Below are 24,701 nucleotides of genomic sequence, written 5' to 3' on the forward strand. Positions count from 1 at the left end.
TAGGCCGAGGGCAGAACCCGGGACGCGGAGACGAGCCCCGCGTCTCGGGGTAGGGAGAAAACCCTCCCCCGCAAGGAGGGCAAGGAGGCGAGGATCCTGAAGGGTCCTCGGATTCGTCACCGACCGTTACACGGGGTGATGCGCGGGCCGTCCTGAACGCCCGTCAGCGAGAAGACCTCCGCCAGCGCTTGGAGCGCCGGCGCCGGCGTGAGGCAGAATGCCAGCGCCCAGAGGAGCAGGAGGATGCTCCCATGGGCGCGGAGGACGACTGCACCGCGTTTACCCGCGAGCTGCGCTGGGTGACATGGCCCCGCAAGTTCCGAGCACCGGCGCTTGGAACGTACGACGGGACCGTGAACCCCAAGGATTTCCTCCTGACCTACAAGTTGGGGATGCACGCCATCGGCGCCGACGACAAGGTCAGGGCCAACTGGTTCCCGATGGTCCTTAAAGGATCGGCGAGGACCTGGTTGCTCAACCTGCCCGCCGGGTCCATAGTCTCCTGGGCTGACCTGCGCGAGCAGTTCGTGAGCGCGTTTCGGGGCGGCTTCAAGCGCCCGGGAACAATGGCAGAGCTGCACACGATTGTGCAGAAGCCAGGAGAGACGTTGCGGAGCTTCGTCAACCGCTGCTCCAGTCTCTTCTACTCCATTCCTGATGCGGAGGTTGCCGCCATGATCAACACCTTCGCCATCAAAGTCCGTGACCCCAAGATGCGTGAGAAGCTGAGCACGCACCGAATCCGGACGATGCAAGAGCTCTACGCCTTGGCGCACAAGTGTGCCATGGCCGAGGAAGGGCGCTTGGCGCCCGAACTTGCAGCCAAGGCTGCCGCGAGTCCCAATGAGGGCTCGCAGAAGAAGGGCTCCCGGAAGCGCAGCGGGAAGCAAGTGCTTGCCGCGGAAACGGGGGCTGCCTCGAGGCCTACGAAGAAGGCCTCACCCGCTGGCGGGTCTGGTGGGAAGCCGGGCGACGCGCCCCGCTGCCCCATCCACGCCAACGCCACCCATGACGCGCAGGATTGCCGCATCCTGCAGGGTATCAAGCAGAGGCGCGAGCAGCGCCACAAGGAGCGCCGAGCAGCCGGTGCCTGCTTCAACTGCGGGGACATCGGGCATCTCTCCCGCGACTGCCCAAATGACCCCAGAGCTGGAGCGAAGCCTGCCGGCGGGGATGCCTGTAGAGAGGAAGCCCAGGGGGGTCGAGCCCAAGCCCGCGTCGGCAGGGAGCGGCCTCCCCGGGGGCGAGACAAGGCTCGTGCTGAGGAGCAGCGCGGGTCTGACTACAGTGAGGACGACGAGCCTGGCTTCCAGGCGGGGACTCGCTTATTGATGACTTGCGGGAGACGTTTGATAATCTCCACAGGATCAAGCTCAAGCTAAACCCTGAAAAATGCATCTTTGGTGTAGACTCGGGGCAACTTCTGGGCTTCTTGGTTTCACACAGGGGGATTCAGGCCAACCCAAAGAAGATAGAAGCTATTGAGAAGATGGAGGCTCACCGCAGGGTGAAGGATGTCCAGTGCCTAACCGGCTACATAGCCGCGATGGGGCGTTTCATTTCAAGGCTGGGCGAACGCGCCTTGCCTTTCTTCAAGGTAATGAAGAAGAAGGGAAAAATCGATTGGACCCCCGAGGCCGAGGCGGCGTTCCAGGACCTGAAGCGATACCTGAAGTCGCCGCCAATCCTCGTCGCCCCCAAGCCGGGCGAGCCGCTGCTACTCTACCTAGCGGCGACTGACCAAGTGGTCAGTTCGGTGCTTGTTGCCGAGAGAGAAGAAGATCCCCCGGGAGCTGAGCTTGTGGGGCCGGGGGCTGAGTCAGCCCTGGCAATTGCCTCGGAGCCGAGAACCGCCCTCGAGCCGGTGGCGTCGACATCACGCAAGCGGCTCGTGCAGCACCCCGTGTAATTCGTTAGCACGGTGCTGCGCGACGCCCGCGTACGGTACCCGCAAGTGCAGAAGCTCTTGCTGGGGATTCTGCTTGCATCACGCAAGCTGCGCCATTACTTCCAGGCGCACTGCGTCACGGTGGTGTCCGGGTTCTGCCTCGAACGGGCCCTCACCAACCGTGAAGCCACCGGGAGGGTGGCTGAGTGGAGGATGGAGTTGTCCGAGTTTGGTCTGCACTTCACGAACACCAAGAGTATCAAGAGTGCCGCTCTGGCAGATTTCGTTGTAGAGTGGACCTCGACGGGCATAGAAGAAGAGGAGCCAGAGACCAGCCTGCCCGGCAAGCTGCACGAAGGCCACTGGATCATGTACTTCGACGGCGCGTTCTGCCTGAAGAGGGCTGGCGCCGGAGTCGTCATCGAGTCACCCACGGGCGACCAGTTGAAATTTTCCATCCAACTCGACTTCCCCAACTCCACCAACAACATGGCTGAGTACGAGGGGTTGCTCGCCGGGTTGCGGGCAGCGATCGCCCTCGATATCAAGCGCCTGGTTGCTCGCGGGGATTCCCAACTTGTGATCAACCAGGTTAACAAAGACTACGACTGCCCGCAGATGGCAGCGTACGTGGATGAAGTCCGCAAGCTGGAATGCAAGTTCAAGGGTTTGCGATTCGAGCACATCAAGCGCAAGCATAACTTCGCAACTGATGAATTGTCCAAGTGGGCAGCAGAGCGCCGGAAAGTCCTGTCGGGAGTGTTCTGGCACAGGCAGACTGCACCTTCAGTCACTCCCAAGCCGACTGCCGGGGAAGCCCCCCCGGCAACCAAAGGAAACCCCGCAACAGCGGAGGTCCATGCCGCCGATGTGGCAGCATGCATGAGTAGGGAAACCCCGCCTTGGGTGGTGGACATCGCCGCTCCCTCAAGGAGGGAGCCCTCCCTGAAGACGACGTTGCCACGGAACGCGTAGCCCGGCAAGCCAAGATGTACGCTCTGGTAGACGGGGATCTCTACCGGAGGCGTGCAAATGGAGTAAAGCTCCTTTGTGTGCCCCAAGACGAAGGGCGCGCACTTCTGGAAGGCATACACCGAGGCACGTGCTCGCACCATGTGGCCTCCCGGGCTCTAGCCGGCAAGGCTTTTCGGCACGGCTTCTACTGGCCTACAGCGCTAGCCAATGCCAAGCAACTAGTCAAGACATGCAAGGCGTACCAGTTCCATGCAAAGAAGAGTAACCAGCCGGCACAAGCCCTGCAAGTCATTCCATCCTCCTGGCCGTTCGCGGTCTGGGGGCTGGACATCGTCGGCAAGTTGCCGAGAGCGGTTGGCGGCTACGAGTTTTTACTCGTGGCCATTGACAAGTTCTCCAAGTGGGTGCAAGTGGAGCCAGTGCGGAAGGTGACCGCTCAGGCGGCCATCAAATCCTTCAAGGGCATTGTGTGCCGGTTTGGTGTGCCTAACGGCATCATCACCGATAATGGCACACAATTTACGAGTGCCGTGTTCCAAGCCTCCTCCGAGGGCATGGGCACCAAGATCCACTTCACTTCTGTTGCTCACCCGAGGAGCAACGGACAGGCGGAGTGAGCCAACGCAGAGGTGCTGCGGGGGCTCAAGACGAGAACCTTTGACAAGCTCAAAGACGAGAACCCCCGATTGTAATCCGATAGTTTCTATGAATAAAGATAAGTGTTTTCCTCTGAATTTCAAGTTGTCTCGATTATTGCATGTTCTTTCTTCTGTCTCCTGCTCTAGGTGCACAGAAAGCTCTTTCCATCCTTGGCTATGAGCAGGGGGCTGCCGGAGCCTCGGAAACGAAAATCCTGTTGCCGGATCACTCCGGCACGGGGTCGTGCCGTTGCCGGGTTCCCCTCAACGCACACCACGCAGTAGCTGCGTCTTGGGAATGGAAGAGTGCTCACACCCAAGTTTGGTATCGACCCTTCTATGCCCGGGGGCTGGGAGGCAGGAGGGATGTCTGTGCTGTACCGGTTTTTCGTGCATTTCGAATTTTTTTTGCAGCATCTCGGGCTTGGTAAGAATCTGACATGCAGGATAAGGATAGAGGTCGGACACACTGTGATGCTCGTGGAGTACTCACGGGCCGTGTTGTCTAGCAGGGAGCCACTGGTGCATGGTGACCGCTTCAAGGTTCTTACCGCAAGAGGGTGTCGCCACGGGTGCCGTGGTAGCTCGGCGCGCGCGGCGGTAGGATTCTTCGCCGTGCCTAAAAAGGGCATGGTGGCCACGAAGCAACTCAGAGCAAAGCTAAGGAGATGGCTACAGAGGCGAGGGAGGCCGCAGAGACACGGTGGTGGCGCATGCCATCCGTGCTCAGCACCGATGGGTGCACTACCACCGTGCCCTTGCTGCATCCCTCCAGCAGGCGGTTCCAAGGCGAGGGTTGCCGCGGAGACGCTGTGAGGGTGCATGCCATCAGTGCTCAGCGCCGATGGGTGCACTGCCACAGCGCCCCTGCCGCACCCCTCCATCAGGCGTTCCAAGTACAGAACTGATATGCTCGACATGAGAACAGACAGCTAAGTGCATTATCCTAGGCGCCTAGCTTTCTAGTACTCAACGCTGGCTCGTTGGTGTGGGTCGGGTCTTGCGTGTGGTTGGAGTGTTAGAAGGACGCTTGCGGGGGGAGTGTGCTCCTCATGCGGCTTGCGGGTCCGTCCCGTAGGCGCGTGCTTGGGGGTAGCTAACCTGCAAGCGGAGTGGCTCGCCGCTGCCACTTGGCCCCAGGTTGGCACCGCGGGTCTATCCCGGGTCCCTGGTCTGGTTAAGTGGGAAGCGTGCGAGTCCCCGGCAACACAAAGCGCAACACACGGGGACGGGAAGACCCACCCCACGAGTCAATTTCAAGAACAAGTACCAAGTAGAACCAGAAAGCAAGATTCCTAAAAGTCGCAAATGATTACATGGACTAATAAAACCATAATTGTTCAACGGCGCCAAGCGCCACTTGCAAGAAGCAAAATGAAAACAAAGCTTGCAGGGGACTAAGACGGCTGGTTGCCGGGGGCTTCCGCTGGGGGCTCCGGCTCCGGCTTCCTCTGCATCCGCTCCACCACTTCTTCGACGAACCTGCTTACCGCCCTGGTGTGGGAGGGGCCGTCCTCGCTGTCCGACCACGCGTCCAGCAGCATCTCGAAGGGGAAGTCGAGGTGGTGGTAGTGCACCCGGGGGAGGATCTCTTGGCGATCTGCCTGGCGCACGACGCTATCTCCCCGTCGCAGAACTTGGAGATCCACACGTCCAGCGCCCCGAGCTTCCCCACCATGTCGGAGAAGAACGGGATCAGGGTGCTGACGTCCGTACCGTCCACCTTCGCGGCTTGCAGCTCGAACCTTGGCAGCAGCTCGCGTACGGCCTGGGCGATCTCGTGCAGCTTCTCGGTCTCCCTCCGCCGCTGTTCCGCCAACTTGTCGTGGTTGCCGCGCGCCAGCGCCACCGCATGCTTGGCCTTGCGGAGGAGTTCCGCGAGCCGCGCGATCTCCTTGGCCTTGCTCACATTGTCCTCGCCCATCTTGACGAGCTCACCCCGGGCGACGGACAATTCGGACTCGAGATGGGCGCTCTTTTCCTTGGCGGAATTGAGCTCCTTCTCTCGCAGCGCCGACGCCGCTGCTGCGTCCTCCGCGGCCATGGCTTGCTCTCCAGCTTCGTGCGCAGCACCTGGATCTGGGAGGAGTAGCTGCTGACCTGCTCGCTCTTCTCGTTGAGGCGAGCTTGAGCTGTTGCGAGCACCTCCTCGTGCTCCTTGTTGGCCTTCTCCCGCGCCGCGGCCAATGAGTCTAGTAGTTGCTGGTGCTCGGTGCGTTGGGCCTCCAGTTGCCGTTGGAGCTCTGCCTCGGGGATGACCGGCGTTGCGGCCTCGTCCCGGGCCAGCCGAGCCAGGTGGGTCTCCTCCCTTAGCCGGGAGAGCTCCTGCCGCTCCCTCTCGACATCCCGCCGCACTTCGCCCAGCTGGCCCTTCACGAGCTCGTGGTGCTCCCTCACCTTGTTGAACGAGGTGACGAACGCCAGTTGCTGCTCCTTGATGGCGTCAAGGAACTGGTGCCCCTGATCGTAGATACTTGGGTTCCAGGTGATTGGGTCACAAGTCGCCCCGGCAAGGATGCCGAGGTTTGGGCTGGAGGTAGCGACGGACGATGACGAGACCCCCGCCGCCATGGTTTGGCCGGGAGGAGCATCGTCCCCTTGCAGGGGAGCCGCCTGCTGCTCCCCGGCCACGTCTTCCTCTACCCTCGCGCCAGTGGGTTGCGGGTCTGGTGGGGGTCCACGCCCTCGGCAAGAGTCGCCTCCTGCTGAGCGGTCCGCGCCTCCGGCCGGCGGGGCCGGGGACGCACCGTCGAGCCCCACTCCGGTAGCAACGGTAGGTGCCACCACCATCGTATCTCGGGCGGCGGGGCTTGGCGTAGGGGCCACCTCCGGCTCGTCCCTCAGCGCTCCGTCCTCGGCGTCAGAGGTGAGGTGGATCACGGTGTCGTCCGCCCCTGTGGTGGGCGCATCGGGACCTACGACAAGAGCAAAATGACTATCTCAAGCTAAGATGGGGTACCCGGCGATGAGCGCAAGGGAGTTCTGGGTGATTACCTTGCGGGGTCGCTGTGCTTGTGGGGGGAGGCTTGTCCCCCTCCGTCCCGGCTTCTGCTGCCGGACTGTCCCCCGCAGGCTGGGTCTCGCTTGCAAGCCAAGATAAACACACGGTTAAGGATCAGCGTGCAAAAGGAGCGTGTACAATGGAATCAGGAGAGGGGACCGTACCTGCTGCGGGCTCCTCCTCCTCTGGGACGGGGTCGGTGGCGGGCGTAGTGGCGGCGTCGGTGGCCCGCGTGCGGGCCTGGTTGGCACTGGCACTGGCCCGGGTGAGCGGCTTCTTGCTAGACGCGGCGGGTGCAGTGTCTGTTCTCTCCCTCTTGCCGGCTCCGGCCAGAGCGTTGTCCCTGCAAGGCGTCAACGAAGAAACAAAGGAATCAAGGCAAGCACAAACTCGTAAATAGAAAGGGGGAGGAACCGTCAGCTTACCTTGGGGGGTTGAGCCTGAGCGAGTAACCAGTGAAGATCCCCCGCTTTGGTGGGTCGCGGACCCTCGTGGAGTTGGCGCAGCCCCAGTTGCCGCGGCAGCCGTTGCAGAGGAAGCTGCTGCCGCCGGCGCCCGCGGTCGTCACACTAGCGACACGTCGTCCTCGTCCTCCGCCTCCGCCTTGGGGAGGACCGTCCTGGCCCCAGCAACGCCGCCAGCCTCGTCGCCGGAGGACTCGTCGCCGGGCCAGCTGGAATCTGATCCCCCCTCGCTCTCCTCGGCCACTTGCTTCCCACGGGCTGCGGGTGGCGGAGGCTTCGAGGCTGGGACCGGGGGATCGGACATCAGCCCCCACTCATTGCAGGATGGCCGCCGATGATGTCGTGGAGGCCCGCGACACCAGCGTGAAGGGATGGAGCCCCCGGGGGCAGCTCCGCTAATGGAACGTCCTCGCCGATAATTCCCTTCACCCACTCCTGGATCACCTCCGGTGTCACGCCCACACTATCTAGGCGCGTGGAGTCGCCGGGCCCCGTGTACTTCCACGCGGGGCGGGACCGCAGCTGCAGCGATGCGATGCGCCGGCTGATGTAGGTGCGCACCACATCCAGATCGGTGAGCCCCGCTAGCCGCAGGGCCTTGATCTTCTCTATGATGGGAAGGAGCTCCTCGTCCCGGCTGTAGCGGTCCCGCCAGCTGCCGTTACTCACGGCAACTCGGTGGGCGTGTGAATGAACTCGTCGGGCTCATCCACACGAACCCAACACCAGCTCCCGCGCCACTCCTTCTCGATCTTCTTCTCGCTCCGCACGATGAACTTCGACTTCATCTTGTCGCGGGCACGGAACGAGATCCCCGACGACATCGCTCCCGACTGCTCGACGCGCGGTAGAAGTAATGGCAGAACAATGCTACTGATGGCATCACCTCGACAAACCTCTCACATAGAAATTGGAAGATGGCGAGAAGGAAGAGGGAAGTGGGGTGGCGCTGCGCAACCTTAAGCTGGTACGCCGTCATGAGAGCATGGACGAAGAGGGAGTACGGAGGTACAAACCCAGCAAAGATGAAGCAGTCGAACACACGGAAGTCGTTGTCTTGGTGGTCGCCGGCGGCGGGGAAGATGAGCGTCTCGCCGTACTCGTTGAACGAGTGGCGACGACGTGCCGAAGCTTGTCGACCCCTTCGCCATTGTAGCCGGGCTTAAAGAAGGCCCGCGTGACCCTCATCTCCCGGTTCTTTTGGTCCTCTTCCGACAAGGGCTTCTTGGGGGCTTTCTCGCCCTTGTCGACCGCAGAGCTTTTGGAACCCTTCCCTCTCTTGGGATCCGTCGGCGCCATGAGGAATGTGGGCGGCGATTAGCAAGGTTCAGGGGCGCAAGGAGGAATGGGGATGAGGAGGAAGGACCGAGGGCTAAGTGTTTGCCCCTCAGCACAGCGGTGGGGTCTTATACCACCCTAACTCCGAGCAACTGTTACATCCGCACCCTACGGGTGCGCTAGGGATAACTACAATTTAAGAGGAGAATGCGGGACGTGGCCATAACCACCCGCAATTAAACGGGGGTTAGGGCGGAAATCTCGCCCCCACTACTCTGCCTGTAACGGCGGAGCCCTTGGAGCAGCACATGAACGGGAACCCGGAACGACTCGGGACCGACGCTTCCGTTAAGGGCATAGCCCGGCAACCGACCAAGGATGACTTCGCCGGGGAACAGGCGTTGCCGGCCCATGCCCGGGGGCTACTGTCGCACCAGTGGCACCCGGGGTGCCACCATTGCGCCACGCGTGGGTCGCCTCGCTTGCTCCCCGCATGGACTGCACCCCGGGCAGCCTGGTGCAAGCTGCCCAGGAAGCCAACAGCCCGGCAGGGCTAGCCGGGCTGCGGGGTTGCCCCGGATGGCAGCGCGAAGGTTCCCGTCAGGGCGCCCTCCGAGAAGGTCACTTGCCGAGGAGAGTGTTCCCTGGCGTAGGCGCTTACAACAGGGCCGGCGCCCAGAGCAAGCAGACTATTGGCGCCACGTGGCCGCCCGGTAGGCACCTTTTGCACAGGGCTGGTCAGGGCGTGGAGTGTGGCACAAGCAAACATTAAATGCTCCGACAGAAGGATGGTTCCCTATCAAGTCAGCCCACAGTGAGTGGCCCGCTGTGAATCCAAGGGACGTACCGCCCGAGTTACAGTGCTTCGTACCATGCATGCATGCCAGCGCAGCAAGGGCAAGCTGCCTAGGGTCTTTGCTCCACACTTGTCCCCAATGCACCGAGCCACCTGGAAAGGAAAAGGAAGAGAGCGCCCGGGGACTCCCCCGGCAACCTGTAAACACTTGCTCACTGGCTAATACAAACTCAGAAGCAGGACGTAGGGTTTTACACCTCCAGGTGGCCCGAACCTGGATAAACAGGCCTGTGCATCGTACGCTCGTCATTGGCCTCGCCGGCGATCGCCGGAGCGATCCCCAACGCCCACTACCGAACCAAAAAAAGGGGGTGCCTCGCATCCCCGGTGTCTAAGCCCCGGGCTACGACATGCGGTGGATTTGACTAAGGAAGATTCGGATGCCGAAGCCCGTAACAAGGCTAAGGCTATAGAAGAGAGTGCCTCTAAATCCCAAGGTAGGGGTGGCTATGGGTTGTATAGTGTGGTGGCTCCACCACCTCAATATAATCATCGCCACCATAATTTGCCACCTATGTATAACCAAGGTGATTCCCCCATGCTAAACTCCACTAACTACGTTGATTGGTTTCATTCCATGAGGACTCACTTCAAGAGCACATCTTCGGAGTTGTGGAGAATTGTTGAAGAAGTTTACTTTGTTCATGATCCAAAGAACTTGTCACCAAGAAAGTATGTGGACAATCAACTCAATGAGCATGCCATTGGAATACTCCTAAGGCTTTACCCTTGGAGTATAGAACATTTGTCCGTGGTGTTGATTCCGCTAGAGACGCTTGGAAGCTCATTGGTGACCACTTTGACAACAATGAGAGTGTTAGGAAGTCAAAGTTTGAGGTGGTCATCAACAAATGCAAAAATTTCTTCATGAAGGATGGAGAGGTTCCGATTGAGCTATATAGGAGAGTCAGCACTCTTGGAACCAAGATGAAGGACCATGGAAGTCGTGACATCAATGATGAACTCAAGCGTCTATTCATAGAAGCCATCTCTCCATACCGAGAGGTTCATGCCGCAATGATGAGGCAAAGAACGAACTACTATAGCTTGACTCCAAGTCAAGTAATGGGAGAATTTGTGGATATGGATATTCTCAAGAAGACATCCGAGGACAACCTCATACGCATCAAGTTTCTCTCACAAAGCTCAAACCTTGCATTGAAGGCCAACGTGACTTCCACCTCAACTCCAAGTGAAGCACCCCAACAAGAAGAAGTTGAGGTCACGGAAGAAAATTGCAACTATGAGTTCAATGATCACATGGCTCTTGCGACTCAAGCTTTTTGGAAGAACAAGAAGTTTGTCAAGTCCAACTCCTTCAACCCCAACTACTACAACAAGGGAGCCAAAAATCTCGTAAATGTTATAACTGTGGTAATAATGACCATTTTGTTGCTGATTGTATCTATGAGAGGAGGGAGGAGAATGGTGGTCGTCTCATCCTTAAAGGGAAAACCAAGCCCTCATTCAACAAGAAGCCAACGAAGAAGAGGCAACCAAGAATGCTTTTTGTTCAAGAAGAATATACTTCGGGTGACGAAGATGATGTTGAGGAAGAGTCCACGGAGAGGGCGAACATTGCCATTGCTCCTTCACTTCCATCTCTCTTCGACTCCCCAATGAGAACAAGAACAAATCACCCAAGTGCCTCATGGCCAAGACCTCTTCGGTAATCCCTTCTCCCACCAAGCATGTCATTCCTAAGAGTTTATCTCTATTTGATTGTGTGGAGGAGAGTAATGTTGTTAAGCACAACATGAATGAGTTCGAGATCTTCATGGCAAGCTTGGAAGGTGAGACCAAAAAGAGGTTTGAGTACCTCTGGAAAAACTAGGTGAAGCTCAAGCTACTATTGAAAAACATGATGAGCTCATGGATGAAAAGGTAAGACTTGAGTGCGTTGCCGCTTATGAGATTGCGGAGCTTAATAAAGCTCTTGAGGAAGAATAAGCAAATAGGGAAGCAATTGAGTAGTCACTTTCTAAGAAACTTGCTAAAGTTAAAGATTTTTTATGATAATGCTATTTCCCTTACTAATGAATACTTGGGTAGGATAAGTGAAGTTGACAATGGTCATAGGAACCTCCTTGAGGATTTTGACAAACTAGGAAAGGATCACAAGTCCTTGACAAATGAGTACAAGTCTCTCAAAGAGTCTTGTGATCATCTTCTATATTCTCTTGTTAAGGAATTAATTTCTAATGATAAAGATGCTTCAACTAACCCTTGTTGTAAGCATAAATCTATGATTGAGGAGAATGCTAGGTTGAAGGCTCAACTTGAAAAGGGCGTAGCCACTTGCTTCCAAGGCGAGAAGAACCTCCATGATCTTTTGAATGATCATAGGAAAGCTTTTAAATTGGAGGGAATTGGGTACAACCCCAATGAGAAGAGCAACAACAAGAAGGCCAAGGCACCTCCCCACACTAATGCTTATTTTGTGAAGGAAAGGGAGGCGGCATAGGAGAAGCCAAAGAACAAGAAGGGTGGCAAGACCACCTATGATAATAGTGCCAAGGATTTCAAAATGGGCATGTTTATGCCAAATTTGTATGAATATGTTCATTGGTCTATTTGGGTTCCTAAGACCCTTGTTGCTAACGCTAAAGGACCCATTCAAAGATGGATACCTAAAACCAAAGCTTAAACTTGTAGGAGGCCACTTCCGGTGGATCTTCATGGATAGTGGATAGTGGATGCACTAATCATGTGACCGGGAGCAAAGAATTTCTTGTGGACGCTAAAATGAGTACATCAAGGTCCAAGCAAATTACATTTGGAGATTCTTCACAATCAATGGTATTGGGACTAGGTAAGGTTGTCATCTCTCCGGATACATCCATTGAGAATGTCATGCTTGTTGAGTCACTTTCATACAATTTACTTTCGGTACTTCAACTTGCACATATGGGTTTTCATTCCTTCTTTGGCACAACTAGTATGACCCTTTTGTGGAGCAAGACTCTTAAAGTAGCCTTTGTTGGATATGTGGAAAATGGTCTCTATGTGGTAGATTTCGGTAAAAAACCCACTAGAGAAGAAACATGTCTAATGGCTAAAGTCGATGTGGGTTGGCTCTGGCATCGTCGTCTAGCCCATGTCAATATGAGATCTTTGCAAAGTCTCCTCAAAGGTGAACATGTGCTAAGACTAACCAATGTTTCTTTTAATAAAGACCGTGTGTGTAGTGTTTGTATTGAAGGGAAGTTACATGAGAAGGCACATCACCACAAGACAATTATCACTTCAACGAGGCATTTGAAGCTCCTTCGTATAGATCTCTTCGGTCCTCCTACGTATGATAGTCTTGGTGGTAAGAAATATTGCTTGGTTATTGTTGATGACTATTCTAGGTACACTTGGGTATATTTCTTCAAGCACAAGAGTGAGAACAAACAAACCGTCATCGACTTTGCCAATGAAGCCCAACACCAATACAATGCAAAGATTATGGCTATTAGGAGTGACGATGGCTCCGAGTTCAAGAATTACACCTTGATTGAGTTTTTAAGTGATGAGGGTATCAAAAGACAATATTTCGTTGCGTATACCCCACAACAAAATAGTGTAGCAGAGAGGAAGAATAGAACTCTCATGGATGCGGCAAGGACAATGTTGGCGGAGTTTAAGTCTCCATACAACTTTTGGGCCGAAGCAATCAACACTGCATGCCATGCTACTAATCGCCTCTTATCTCCGCAAGATATTGAACAAGACACCTTATGAAATTCTCACGGGACGCAAGCCCAACCTCAAGTACTTTCGGGTATTTAGTTGTAAGTGTTTCGTGCTTAAGAAAGGTATTCGTTTATCTAAATTTGAGCCTAAAACTTATGAGGGCATATTTGTTGGCTATGCATCAAACTCATGTTGATGAACAAGTTGATCAAGGACAAGTTCAAGCAAATGTTGATGTTGGTGATTTTTCACCAAATGATGTCCAAGATCAAGATCTTCAAGATGTTCACGCTTCCATTGAGCCTCAAGATTTGTCTCAAGAAGCTATGGAACATCGGGCCATGAAGATTGCCTCACGACTTCAACGTCAAGAACATACCTTGTACAATGCCCTAGGAAGTGTGAGAAAAGGGGTAACTACTCGTAGACAATTAGCTAACTTTTGTGAACATCATGCTTTTGTCTCTTGTGTTGAGCCCCAAAAGGTACAAGAAGCATTCGAAGATCCGGATTGGCTTAATGCCATGCATGAAGAGTTGAATAACTTCGAGCACAATATAGTATGGTCATTGCTGGAAAGACCAAAAGATTGCAAAAATGTCATTAGCACCAAATGGATATTTAAGAACAAGCAAGATGCACTTGGACGAGTGACAAGGAACAAGGCAAGATTGGTGGCTCAAGGTTTCTCCCAAGTCGAGGGTATTGACTACGGTGAAACTTTCGCTCCCGTTGCTCGCCTTGAATCTATTCATATCTTGCTTGCATATGCATCGCATCATAACATTACTTTGCAACAAATGGATGTGAAAAGTGCATTTCTAAATGGTCCACTAAATGAGTTGGTATATGTCAAACAACCACCGGGGTTTGAGGATCCTCAATTTCATAACCATGTGTACAAACTTGATAAAGCCCTTTATGGCCTCAAACAAGCACCTCGAGCTTGGTATTAGCACCTAAAGGAGCTACTAGTGGATCGTGGCTTTGAAATTGAGGTTATTTACCCCACTCTTTTCACTATAATGGTTGGTGGTGATTTGTTTATATGCAAACTATATGTTGATGACATCATATTTGGTTCTACTAATGGTGTGTTCAACGATCAATTTGCTAAGCTAATGACCGAAAAGTTTGAGATGTCTATGATGGGTAAATTGGAGTTCTTCCATGGATTTGAAATCAAGCAATTGAGAGGAGGAATCTTTATTAATCAAGCGAAATACACCCAAGACATGCTAAAGAGATTCAAGATGCATCACGCCAAGAGTGCCAAGACCCCAATGCCTACATCAAGCTCTCTTGATCTCGATCCCAATGGTAAAGATGTGGATCAAAAGGTATATCATTCTATGATTGGTTCTTTGTCGTCGCACGGAGCTCCGACACCGGGGGTGCGCCGACACACCATTTCTAGGTTCGGCAGTGGGCTGCGGGGATCGCTCCGGCGATCGCCGGCGGGACCAATGCGAAGCGTAAAGTACACCGGGAACGCTACTCAGGGGTGCATGCACACACCTTTTACCCAGGTTCGGGCCACCTTGCGGTGTAAAACCCTACGTCCTGCTTGCCCGAGCTTATATTACTGATCAATCAGCTGCTTACAGGGTTGCCGGGGGAAGCCCCGGGGTGATCTCTATTTGGCTAAGTATTCCTTTCTACTTTGGGCTACTGCTCGTGTTGCCTTAGGCTGATCGGAGTTAAGAAAAAAGGAACCCTTTGACCGTGGGCGGGGGTCCTCCTTTTATAGACAAAGGGATACCACAGGTGCCACGGTGCATGGATTACAAGTGGTGAGTCAGGAGCTAGGGCAGCTCCTCCTCAATGCGATGGTATGCACGCATGAACGCCAACTCCGTTGCTAGGTGTCTAGAGCCCTACAAGTAGGATTGGACAGCCACTGTTTACCTGACTAGACAAGGGGATACCACAGGTGCCATGGTGCATGGATTACAAGTGGTGAGCCAGGAGCTAGGGCAGCTCCTCCTCGGTGCGATGGTATGCACGCATGAACGCCAACTCCGTTGCTAGGGGTCTAGAGCCCTACAAGTAGGATTGGACAGCCACTGTTTACCTGACTAGACGGGTAAATCCCCCCCTGTCGGCTCATTTAATGCGCCGTGCGCCTCACTCCTCGCCCTGGTGGGACGGCGCACTGGGCACCTGGCGCGTGCCCACGTGGCGCCGCTGCTCTGCTCGCCCGGCCCCGCCCTCACGACGGGAGCCTCCGCCCGGGAACACCCCCTCCCGGCAAGTGACTTCCCGAGAGGCGGCCAGGCAGGAATATTCCCCGAAGCCCCGCTAGCCCTTCCGGGCTGGTGGCTTGCCGGGCAGCCCGTTAGCTGTCGCCCGGGGCGAGACCCTCCGGGGAACTCAGCGATGCGACCCACGCGTTGTGCAACGGTGGTACCTCGGGTGCCACTGGTGCGACAGTAGCCCTCGAGCGTGGCCGGCAACACCTGTTCCCGGGCAAGCTTTTCCCCTGGTCGGTTGCCGGGCTACGCCCCAACCGGCACGTGGGTCCCGACTCTCCTCGGGCCCGCGTCTCTTCGCTGCTCCACGTACCCTGCCGTTACGGACGGGGTAGTGGGCGCGTGTTTTCCGCCATAACCTCCCGCTTAAACAGGAAAGTTAAGGCCACTCTCCGCATTACTCCCTTTGATTAGGAATTATCCCCGTGCACCCGTAGGGTGCAGAACCGGCCGTTACCAAACGGCCGGGTGCTATAAAGTTTTTACTGCTGCTGCAAGGGGAAAACACTTTGCCCCCCACAGCCTTCGTCTTCCACCTCCTTCGCATCCTGCGCCCAAGTGCTCTTGCTAACTCCTGCCTTCGTTCCCCATGGCGCCTCCCACCACCAGGAAGGGAAAAGAGGGGAATGCCCCCAGGAAAGCGGCGGCGGGCAGAAGCGAGGTGGCCGCCAAGGCCACCGCCGACAAAGACCGAAAGAAGCAGGAGATGAGGGCCTCGCAAGCCTTCTACCGGCCGGGTTACAACGACGAGGCGCTGGCCAAGATCCAGCACGTCGTCGCTTCCCGGTTCAACGAGCATGGGGAGACCCACATCCTCCCCGCGGGCGCCGACCACCAGGACAATGACTTCCGGGTGTTCGGGCGCTTCCTCCTCACCAGGCTGGTGCCGCCATTCTCGCTGTTCCTCCACGTGCTGATGGAGTCATACCAGCTGCGGGTGGCGCAGCTCCACCCCACATCGCTCTACCTCGTCGCCATCTTCCAATTCCTCTTCGAAGCATTCATGGGGGTGATGCCGTCGGTGGCGCTCTTCCGCCACTACTTCTACCCACGGATTGACAACGCGAACGCGATGTCATCGAGGGTGGTATTTCGCGCCCGCAGCCGGATGAAATCTGAGTTCATCGTCCGATCGGAGAAGAAGATCGACAGGAGTGGCACGGGGACTGGTGCTGGGTCCGCGTAGAAGACCCCGAGGAGTTCATCCTCCCGCCCACCGAGTTGCCGCAACCCCACGCCGGCTGGCGGGACCGATACCACCGCGACGCCGATCTCCTCCCCATTGTGGAGAAGATCAAGGCTCTACGGCTGGCGGGACTTACCGACGTCGATGTGGCGCGCACCTTCATCACCCGGCGCGTCGCGCCGCTCCAGCTGCGTTCCCGGCCCGCGTGGATGTACACGAGTTCCGGGGACAGGACACGCCTCAACCGCGAGAGTGTGGATCTGGAATCGCTCCAGGTGTGGGTGAGGGGGATCTCCGGCGAGTACCTTCCCGCAACGGGGTTCCCGCCGGGAGTCACCTCCCTCCACGCCGGCGTTGCAGGGCTCAACGACATCGTCGCCGCCTTCCCGCCCTGCAACGAGTGGGAGTTGATGGACGATACCCCCACTCGGACCCCTCGCGCTCCCCCGCCAGCACCTCGCGGGAAGCAGGTGCTTGAGGAGAGCGGGGCGAGTCGGAGATCAGCTGGCTCTCCCTCCAGTCTCTGGACGACGAGGCGGGCCAGCCGGCGGCGTCCCAGGCAGTCATCCCCATGGACGACGACGATGAAGACAGCAATGACGCGCCCCTGGTTGTGCGGAGATCAAGGGCGTATGCGGCGGACGAGGCTACCTCCATGGCGGCTGCGGCGGCATCTTCCCCAGCGGCGACATCCGCCCTAGCGGCGGCTGCCAGCTCCGCCGCCTTAGGGGCGTCCGTCGGTACCTCAGCGGCGGCCACACCCGTGGGGGTCGCCGGAGCCAAGGTGGCGACCATCCTGGCGACAACCGCCAACGGCCCGACGGCGGCTGCCTCAGCAGCAGCTGCCGGGGCCGCAGCGGCATCTACACCGGGGGCAGCCCCCGACGCCGCAGCAGCCTCGTCGTCAGTTCCCGCGGCGCCCCAGGCCGCGGCAACTCCCCGGGCGCCAACGGCCCCACTCGCCCGGGGGGTCTTCCGGGGCTTCGCGCTCCGGCACAACCCCCCAAGGGCCGACTCGCCGTCGAGCACCAGCAAGAGGGGGAGGGGCGACTCCCTGCCCGCCACGCCGAGCAAGAGGGCGCGCGCGGACGCTGGCAGCGCCGCTAGCCCCTGTGCCGGTCGGGTCAGCGGCGCCGTCACCACACCTGCTGACGACCCAGCCCCAGCAGAGGTGGCGCCGGCGACAGGTACGGCTCCTTCCTTCCTCCTTTGCCGCATTTCAAATTGGCAGTTGGTCACACTACCTTACCTTCTCTTTCAGCAGGCGGCACTTCGCCCGCGGCAAGCCTCTCGGAGGCTCCCGCTGGGACAGAAAAGGAGGGGGAAGCTCCCCCCGCAAGCCCAATGGCCTTGCAAGGTAACCGCCCTGATCCCCCTCGTTCGCCTCTGGCTACTATTTCGCTTGCCGCTTCTCACAATTCTTGCTGCTACAGGCCCAAGTGCACCCGCACCGGGGGCGGGCGCTACCGTAGTTGATCTAAACTCCGATGTCGAGATCACGAGAGCGGCGGAGGAGCCGGCAACGGCTCCCGTACCAAGCCCTGCCGCGCCGGCCACAGCGGCCGCGGTGACCGACACCGGGACGGCACCCGGCGACGCGCCAGCAGCCGCGGATGCAGCTGGCGCGGATTCGCCTGTCGCTCAGCAGGGGACGGCTCCTGCCAGGGGCACGATGGCTTCTCCAGCCCCGGAGTCCCAGGGCGCGGGTGAAGGGGAGGTTGCCGGGGAAGGGCAACAGGACGCCCCAGCACAAGCAGACGACCCCCCGCTTAGCTCAACGATGGCGGCGGGGGCTTCGTCGTCATCGGCTGCCTCCCCCAACACCGACCTCGGCACCCTTGCCGGGGTGGCTTGGAATCCCATCAACTGGGATCCGAATGTCTTCGAGCGAGGGCACCGGTTCCTGGACGCCGTCAAGGACCAGCAACTGGCCTTCGTCACCTCTTTCAACGAGGTGAGGGAGCATCACACAATCGCCAAGAGCCAGCTTGGCGAGGTGCGGGAAGCCGTGGAGAAGGAGCGGCAAGAGCTCTCCCGGCTGCGTGAGGAGACGCGCCTCGCCAGAGAGGAGGCACGCCTTGTTTGGGAAGCCCTGGAGGACGCCGAGGAACCGGTCGTCCCAGAGGCTGAGCTCTACCAGCGACTGGAGGCTCAGCGCGCCGAGCTTCAGGGGGCGCTGGACTCGCTGGCGGCGACCCTCGAGGAGACCAAGAAGGACCACGCCGGGGTGCTTGCGACAGCCCAGGCCCGGCTTGACGAGAAGAGCGACCTGATCGCCAACTACCGCGGCGAGATCCAGGGCCTGCGCGTCAAGCTGGAGGTGCAGGTCAAGGCCACCGAGGGCACGGTGGAAGCAGCGGCCCGGCATGAGGACCAGCTCGGCTCTGCCAAGGACAGAGCGGCCAAGCTTGAGACCGAGTTGGCCACCGTCCGGGAGGAGCTTGCCAAGGCCGGCAACGACAGCGCGGTCAAGACCGCGGAGCTTGCGGTGCTGGAGAGCAACCTCCGCAAGGCCAAGAAGGCAGCGCACGACGCCCGGCTCCACCATGGCACGCTAATCGGGCAGCGGCAGCTGAAGACTGAGAAGCTGCTCAAGATCGCCGAGGCGTTGAGCCACTTGCTACCCCGGTTCGAGTTGCAGGCCGCGGCGGTGGACGGCACGGACGTCTCGACGCTGATTCCCTTCTTCTCCGACTTGGTGGGGAAGCTTGGGGCACTCGACGTTTGGATCGCCCAGTACAGCGCCAACGAGGTTGCCAACTGCGCCCGGGAGTTTGCCGGGATGATCCTCCCGAGGATACACCTCCAAGACCCGGAGTTTCCCTTCGAGTCCCTGCTGGATGCCTGGTCGAACAGCGAGGACGAGCCCACTCACACCCAAGCAGTGCGTGGGTTCGTTGACGAGGTGGTCGAGCAGATGCAAAGGAAGCCGGACCCCGTGCCGTCCCCGGAGCCCCCGGCTGAAGACGCCGGCAACTAGTTGCCGTAGCCCCCAGCCGTCCTTGCTGCTTTCTTGTTTTTCCTTCTTTTGTTTTTGTCCTGCAAGTGTGGTGCTTTGCGCCGTTTGAACAATTACATTTCCATGAGCTCATGTAATCATTCTCTACTTAGTCAATCAAGCTCTTTTATTCGCTTAATTCTTTTTCCTTGTTCCCGGGGCTGTCTCGCGAGGTGGTTCCCTTAGCCTTTGCATGTTGTGCCTTGTGTTGCCAGGGACTCGTACGCCTCACCCTTGACCAGACCAGGGACCCGGGACGGACCTGGGGTCAAACGGTAGCGGCGAGCCGCTCCACTTGCGGGGTAACTACTCCAAGCAATGCCCTCCCGGGACGGACCCGGAAGCCACACGGGGAGCGCACTCCCCCCGCAAGCGTCCTTCTAACACTCCGACCACGCACGGGTTCCGGGGCCACACTTGGCAGGGTAGCGTTCAATTTCGTTCATTTCTTAGAGAATTTGCCGTTCAGGTGCAAGCACTTAGCTTTTCGTTTGGTCTCACGCTCTAAGCGTTTGCCAGAGGTGCTCTCCTGGTTCGCTGCCCTTGCAAATGCCTGATCAAGGGATGCGGCGAGGACGCTGCGGCAGGATCGCTGCCGGCGTCAAGCGCCGATGACGATGCTACCGCCGCGTCGCCGTGGCAACCCTCGCCCTTGGAGGAGCCCCTGGTCTAGGGGGAGCCAGTTCCGAGGGATGCGGCAGGGACGCCGTGACTTCCTCGGCACCGCCGCTGAACGCGGGCGACGAGGACGTCACGGCGTCCCCACAGCAGCCTTCGCTGCTTGGGAGAAGCTCCGCCTGAGGGCCGTAGCCGGGACGTCGTGGCTTCCTCGCCACCACCGCCGGACGCGGGCGGCAAGGATGCCACGGCGTCCCCGCAACAGCCCTCGCTGCCTAGGAGTAAAACTGCCCGAGGGCCGCAGCAGGGACGCTGTGGTGGGCCGGGGCAAACGGCGCATGCCGGCACCGGCGCCATCACAGCGTCCTCGCGACAACCCTCGCCTATGGAGGCACCCTCTGGAGGGATGCGGCAGGAGCACCATGCTGGTGCACCCGTCAGCGCCGAGCAATCCGAGGGTCACAAGCCCGCTTGGGGGGCATGGTGGCCGGCTCTGCCGTCAAAGAAGACGAGGCCGATGTCGATGTAGACGCTGCCGCCGGCAGCCACCGGCGAGCTCTCCTCTCGCGCCAGATGTTGTCGCACGGAGCTCCGACACCGGGGGTGCGCCGGCACCCCCTTTCTAGGTTCAGCAGTGGGCTGCGGGGATCGCTCCGGCGATTGCCGGCGAGACCAGTGCGAAGCTTAAAGTACACCAGGAACGCTACTCACGGTCGCATGCACGCACCTTTTACCCAGGTTGGGGCCACCTTGCGGTGTAAAACCCTACATCCTGCTTGCCCGAGCTTATATTACTGATCAATCAGCTGCTTACAGGGTTGCCGGGGGGAAGCCTCGAGGTGATCTCTTTTTAGCTAAGTATTCCTTTCTACTTTGGGCTACTGCTCGTGTTGCCTTAGGCTGATCGGAGTTAAGAAAAAAGGAACCCTTTGACCGTGGACGGGGGTCCTCCTTTTATAGACAAGAGGATACCACAGGTGCCACGATGCATGGATTACAAGTGGCGAGCCAGGAGCTAGTGCAGCTCCTCCTCGGTGCGCTGGTATGCACGCATGAACGCCAACTCCGCTGCTAGGGGTCTAGAGCCCTACAAGTAGGATTGGACAGCCACTGTGTACCTGACTGGACAGGTAACTCCCCTCCTGTCGGGGTTTAATAGGCTCTTTCTAAATCATCAACCATATGTGATCCACTGGTAAAGATGACATGTGAGGGTACTTAACAACAAAAATGGAACTTCATGTATGTTCAGTTATTGCCCTCCTCAATCACAAAATCAGGACAATTTCCAGGGTAGCTAAACCATTTTAAATTTTGATAGAATCTAGAATTCAAGTGCACATACCCAGAAGCGCTCTACCATCGGAAGTATACATATAGTGGATCACCATATCTTCGCTTTCGTTTATGAGCTTCTTGCTTGCAGAATGAATACCTACAGGAAACAAAATTACTGAACAACCGTGTGGACATGGATACGTATGCTATGAACTTTTAGAAAAATATTGTTGCCTATTACCCAGGTGTCACGTTGTTATATTTATATCATTGTTCAAGAAATCGGCCGATTCAGCGATTAATCGGCCGGCAGACCACCGTGCAGATTAACAGTTATCGCCGCAGTTAATCGCCCAAGCCGATTAATCGGTCTGACAACCGATTAATCGGGATTAATCCGCCGGGCAGCCCCTGCTCGAAGCATTGAAGAGCTTCACTGATGCCTTTGCTTTCTCCCAAGCTGCTGCTGCTCCCATCCATTTTCACTGATACCTTTGCTTCTCTTGATTTGTTTTAGATGGCTGCACCTTCCCAAGGTTCTCATGCGGCAAGTAGCCCAATATATAATTATATATACTATGTAATATAATGGTCGACCGATTAAACCGACTAATCAGTCCGATAACCGATTAATCGCTAATCCCTACCCGACCGAGTAGTTACCGATTACCGACTTCTTGAACAATGATTTATATCAATGACTTGCAGCAAATATTTTGTATCAATCACTTGAAGCAAAACGGAAGAATATTGCCTTAAAATAATAACTAAGGAGCAGCAAAGTATGTAACTTTTAGTTGATTCTCTGATGCTTATTTCAGCTTTTGAGAGCAGGAAAGCAAATCAATCCAATACGCGTATCGAGATTATAGTATGGAGAAGATATCTAAACCCAAATGTTGCAATAGCACATAAGAACAGGTCATCTAGTATCAGGGCAAGAAGGTTCAGACAAAAACATGAATCACCCTGGTACTTGTACTCTGTTCTTGCACTAAATCGCTGTCAGTAGCTTCACTTGTTGCAGCTGACCATGCGGCCATGGCAGCATTGTATACTAACCTCACAACAACAAAATTGTGATAAACCGTGAACACACAAGCAGAGATCTGATGGGGAGAGAATAGGAGGCCGGTGGCAGTTTCTTACTTTTGTGGGTCGCCGGATGGGAGCAGAGGAGAGCACAGAAGAGGAAGCGGACAGCAGGCCCGCATCATGGGGCCTTCGAATCCCTCCTGACTCTAGGGGCTCAGGGCGGGGTGCGCCGTGGGGAAGCATACCTAGCGCCACCGGTGGTCTCAGCCTGTTAGAAGACAAAGAAAGTTAGCGCCTTTGGAAAAGGACGCCGGCTGTAGGAGGAGGAAGACATGCATCGGTTGCCAGAGGAGAGTGCTAATGCTGGAGCCGATGGTGGAGGCGACGGCGGCGGCCTCCGTTCTAGGGCTAGAAGATACGGAGTAATTTCTTTTCGGGTGGATGAGTCTGGGATAAAAGATGAGATGCGGCCTAAAAAAAAAGTATGGAAAATAATTCTACTGCTGCAGCTGCAACGTAGGGACAGGCGTGCGGGTTAGAGACGAAGTACCAAACGTCACAACATAACGTGTCTAAGTGCCATAGGATTGGGATTGTGAGACGAAGTCGAAATCGTTGCATGTAAAACGTCTCTACGGAGCCAATAACCACACGGTGGCACCCAAGTATATGCCCCCTTTTCACAGTTATATACATGTCCCATCCTTCATTTAATATTTTTTTTTTAATTATGTCTTGCCTAATTAACTAAGAGAGTGAAGAGAGAAAAGGCCAAATATGTGACTATGAAGGGGGTGCAAATACTTGGAGTGGCACAACCACCGCATTACTCTACGGAGCTATTTTGTTGTAGTGTGAAGCCCGGCGCTGCTCTTCCAGCTTGCTTCGTGAGCGACTTGGTACCGTTGTCATGCTTGGATGGCGGAACATCTGGCTCGAGCGCAATTAGAGGGTTTTTCATTTCAAATCCCTCTCTATCCGCAAGCTCTGTGAGCTAGCGCTCGATGAGTTTATGACCTGGAAGTTTGCAGGATGCAAGTCGGCTGCCTCTTTCTAGATGATTGGAAATTGTTGGTTTCATAGGGTTCGTCCTCCCGAGTGTTCTTTCTAGTTTATAGCTGCCCCCCTCCCCCTCTCGGCTTTGTAATTAACTCTGTTAAATTGTTCTTCCGTCTTAATTAACGAAAATTAGAGCTGCTGCCTTTTCGGAGAAAAAAAAATGAATTGACTCAGCTGGGAGTAGCAATACAGCATTTGGGGGCTATGCTTTTGGAGCTTCGGCGGACAATGATGATGCTTAGAATGCGGCATCTAATGTATGCATTCTTCTTTTCTGCCGTGTTGCAGAACTGAGTTATGCATGTTCCGATTATTCTGAAAGCCTGTCCTTTGCAGGCTGATGTTTTTGTAAATTCTGGGTCTGCTGTTTATATAAACCCCACAGGATCAACTCCAATCGTGTTTCAGGTGACATATAGAGACACTTCTTCATGTTCGTTTTTATGTGTTGTGCTATTCCGATGATAATAACACATTATCTTACTGTACAGCTGTATTTGTAGAATACACGTGCTTTTTTAGTTTCGACCATACCAATTCTGACAGGAGTTTCTGGTGCATTTGGTGTCATTGGTCCTTCTCGAATGTCTGGTGGAAAGTTAACACTTCCAAGTAATTTTCGTTTCTGTTTTGAGGGTTTTGAGCTGAACAAGAAGCTTCCACAAACTTAAGCTCCTCTGGAAATACTGATTTTAATGTGTGTTGTTGGACAATATTGAGATCTATTTATACTGAGGAACCGAAGGTGCCTCCTTATGAAAATAGATCTGTTTTGATCATGCAGTCAATAGATATGCTGGCATCTGACAGAAAACAATATTATAATTAAGATCTTTAAAGTTCAAAATAGTTTTTGTCAAGATAGCTTTTAGATGTCACGAGTATCTGTTATAGCTTACTAGTACAGTGTCCGTGCGTTGCCACGGCCGCTTAAACATGCGCACACGAAAATTCATGTTTATACAAAACATAACAATATAATTGGACATTCAATCAAAATGATCTCGGGGCCGATGCTAGCAGCCGCGGCCATGGACATGGCACCCAGTCCACACCGCCCGCCGGCCGTGGCTGGTGTCAGAGCACGCGGTGGTGCAGTGCACGAGGAATGGTGGATAGCGCCGATCAGCTCTGGACCCCTTTGCTCGTCTCTTGCACGATAATCTAATCCGGCACCGACACGTATCGAGAGCGGTCACCGCAGGGAGGTGCTGCGCGGGCAGTTGAGTCGGCGACGGCGGCCCGAGAAGGCAGCGCTGTGGAATTCGAAAAAGGAAGGTTCGATGGACCGTAAGGAGACACGGAAAATCAGAACATGCATGAAAATTGATGCACGGCGGACGACGACGAAGGAAACCTTCCTGCTTTTATTATTAGGGATTAGGGATAGATGTATTGTCTAGAATACTCTTTTGTTGTGGGGCTTACAAGCAGCTAGGGATATCACATTGAGATACTGCAGCTTGTGTTTATGTTCATGCAAGTAGTATTTCTTGT

The 24,701-nt window shown here is 56.0% G+C and overlaps 1 protein-coding gene across 1 annotated transcript; it reads right to left on the minus strand.

Moving 5' to 3' along the window:
- Positions 1 to 3,679: 3,679 nt before the first annotated feature.
- On the minus strand, positions 3,680 to 22,661 carry LOC104582593 (vasodilator-stimulated phosphoprotein-like). Its single transcript, XM_014898254.2, has 5 exons — positions 22,260 to 22,661; positions 21,178 to 21,267; positions 6,667 to 6,845; positions 6,496 to 6,574; positions 3,680 to 6,416 (listed from the first exon to the last, which is right to left on the minus strand). The coding sequence occupies exons 2-5, from the start codon at positions 21,221 to 21,223 to the stop codon at positions 5,407 to 5,409; spliced, it is 1,314 nt and encodes a 437-aa protein (XP_014753740.1). The 5' UTR covers positions 21,224 to 21,267; positions 22,260 to 22,661; the 3' UTR covers positions 3,680 to 5,406.
- Between the last annotated feature and the right edge of the window lie 2,040 nt (positions 22,662 to 24,701).

This window comes from Brachypodium distachyon, chromosome 2 (assembly GCF_000005505.3).
Source record: "Brachypodium distachyon strain Bd21 chromosome 2, Brachypodium_distachyon_v3.0, whole genome shotgun sequence".
NCBI lineage: Eukaryota > Viridiplantae > Streptophyta > Magnoliopsida > Poales > Poaceae > Brachypodium > Brachypodium distachyon.

Excerpts from the sequence above, each read along its gene's own strand:
- LOC104582593 (XM_014898254.2), bottom strand. The coding sequence starts at position 21,223 with ATGGTGATCCACTATATGTATACTTCCGATGGTAGAGCGCTTCTGG. Across the intron at positions 6,846-21,177 it reads CGATGGTAGAGCGCTTCTGG|GGACAACGCTCTGGCCGGAG; the intron begins GTATGTGCACTT and ends GACGCCTTGCAG. Across the intron at positions 6,417-6,495 it reads AAGCACAGCGACCCCGCAAG|GTCCCGATGCGCCCACCACA; the intron begins GTAATCACCCAG and ends CTCTTGTCGTAG.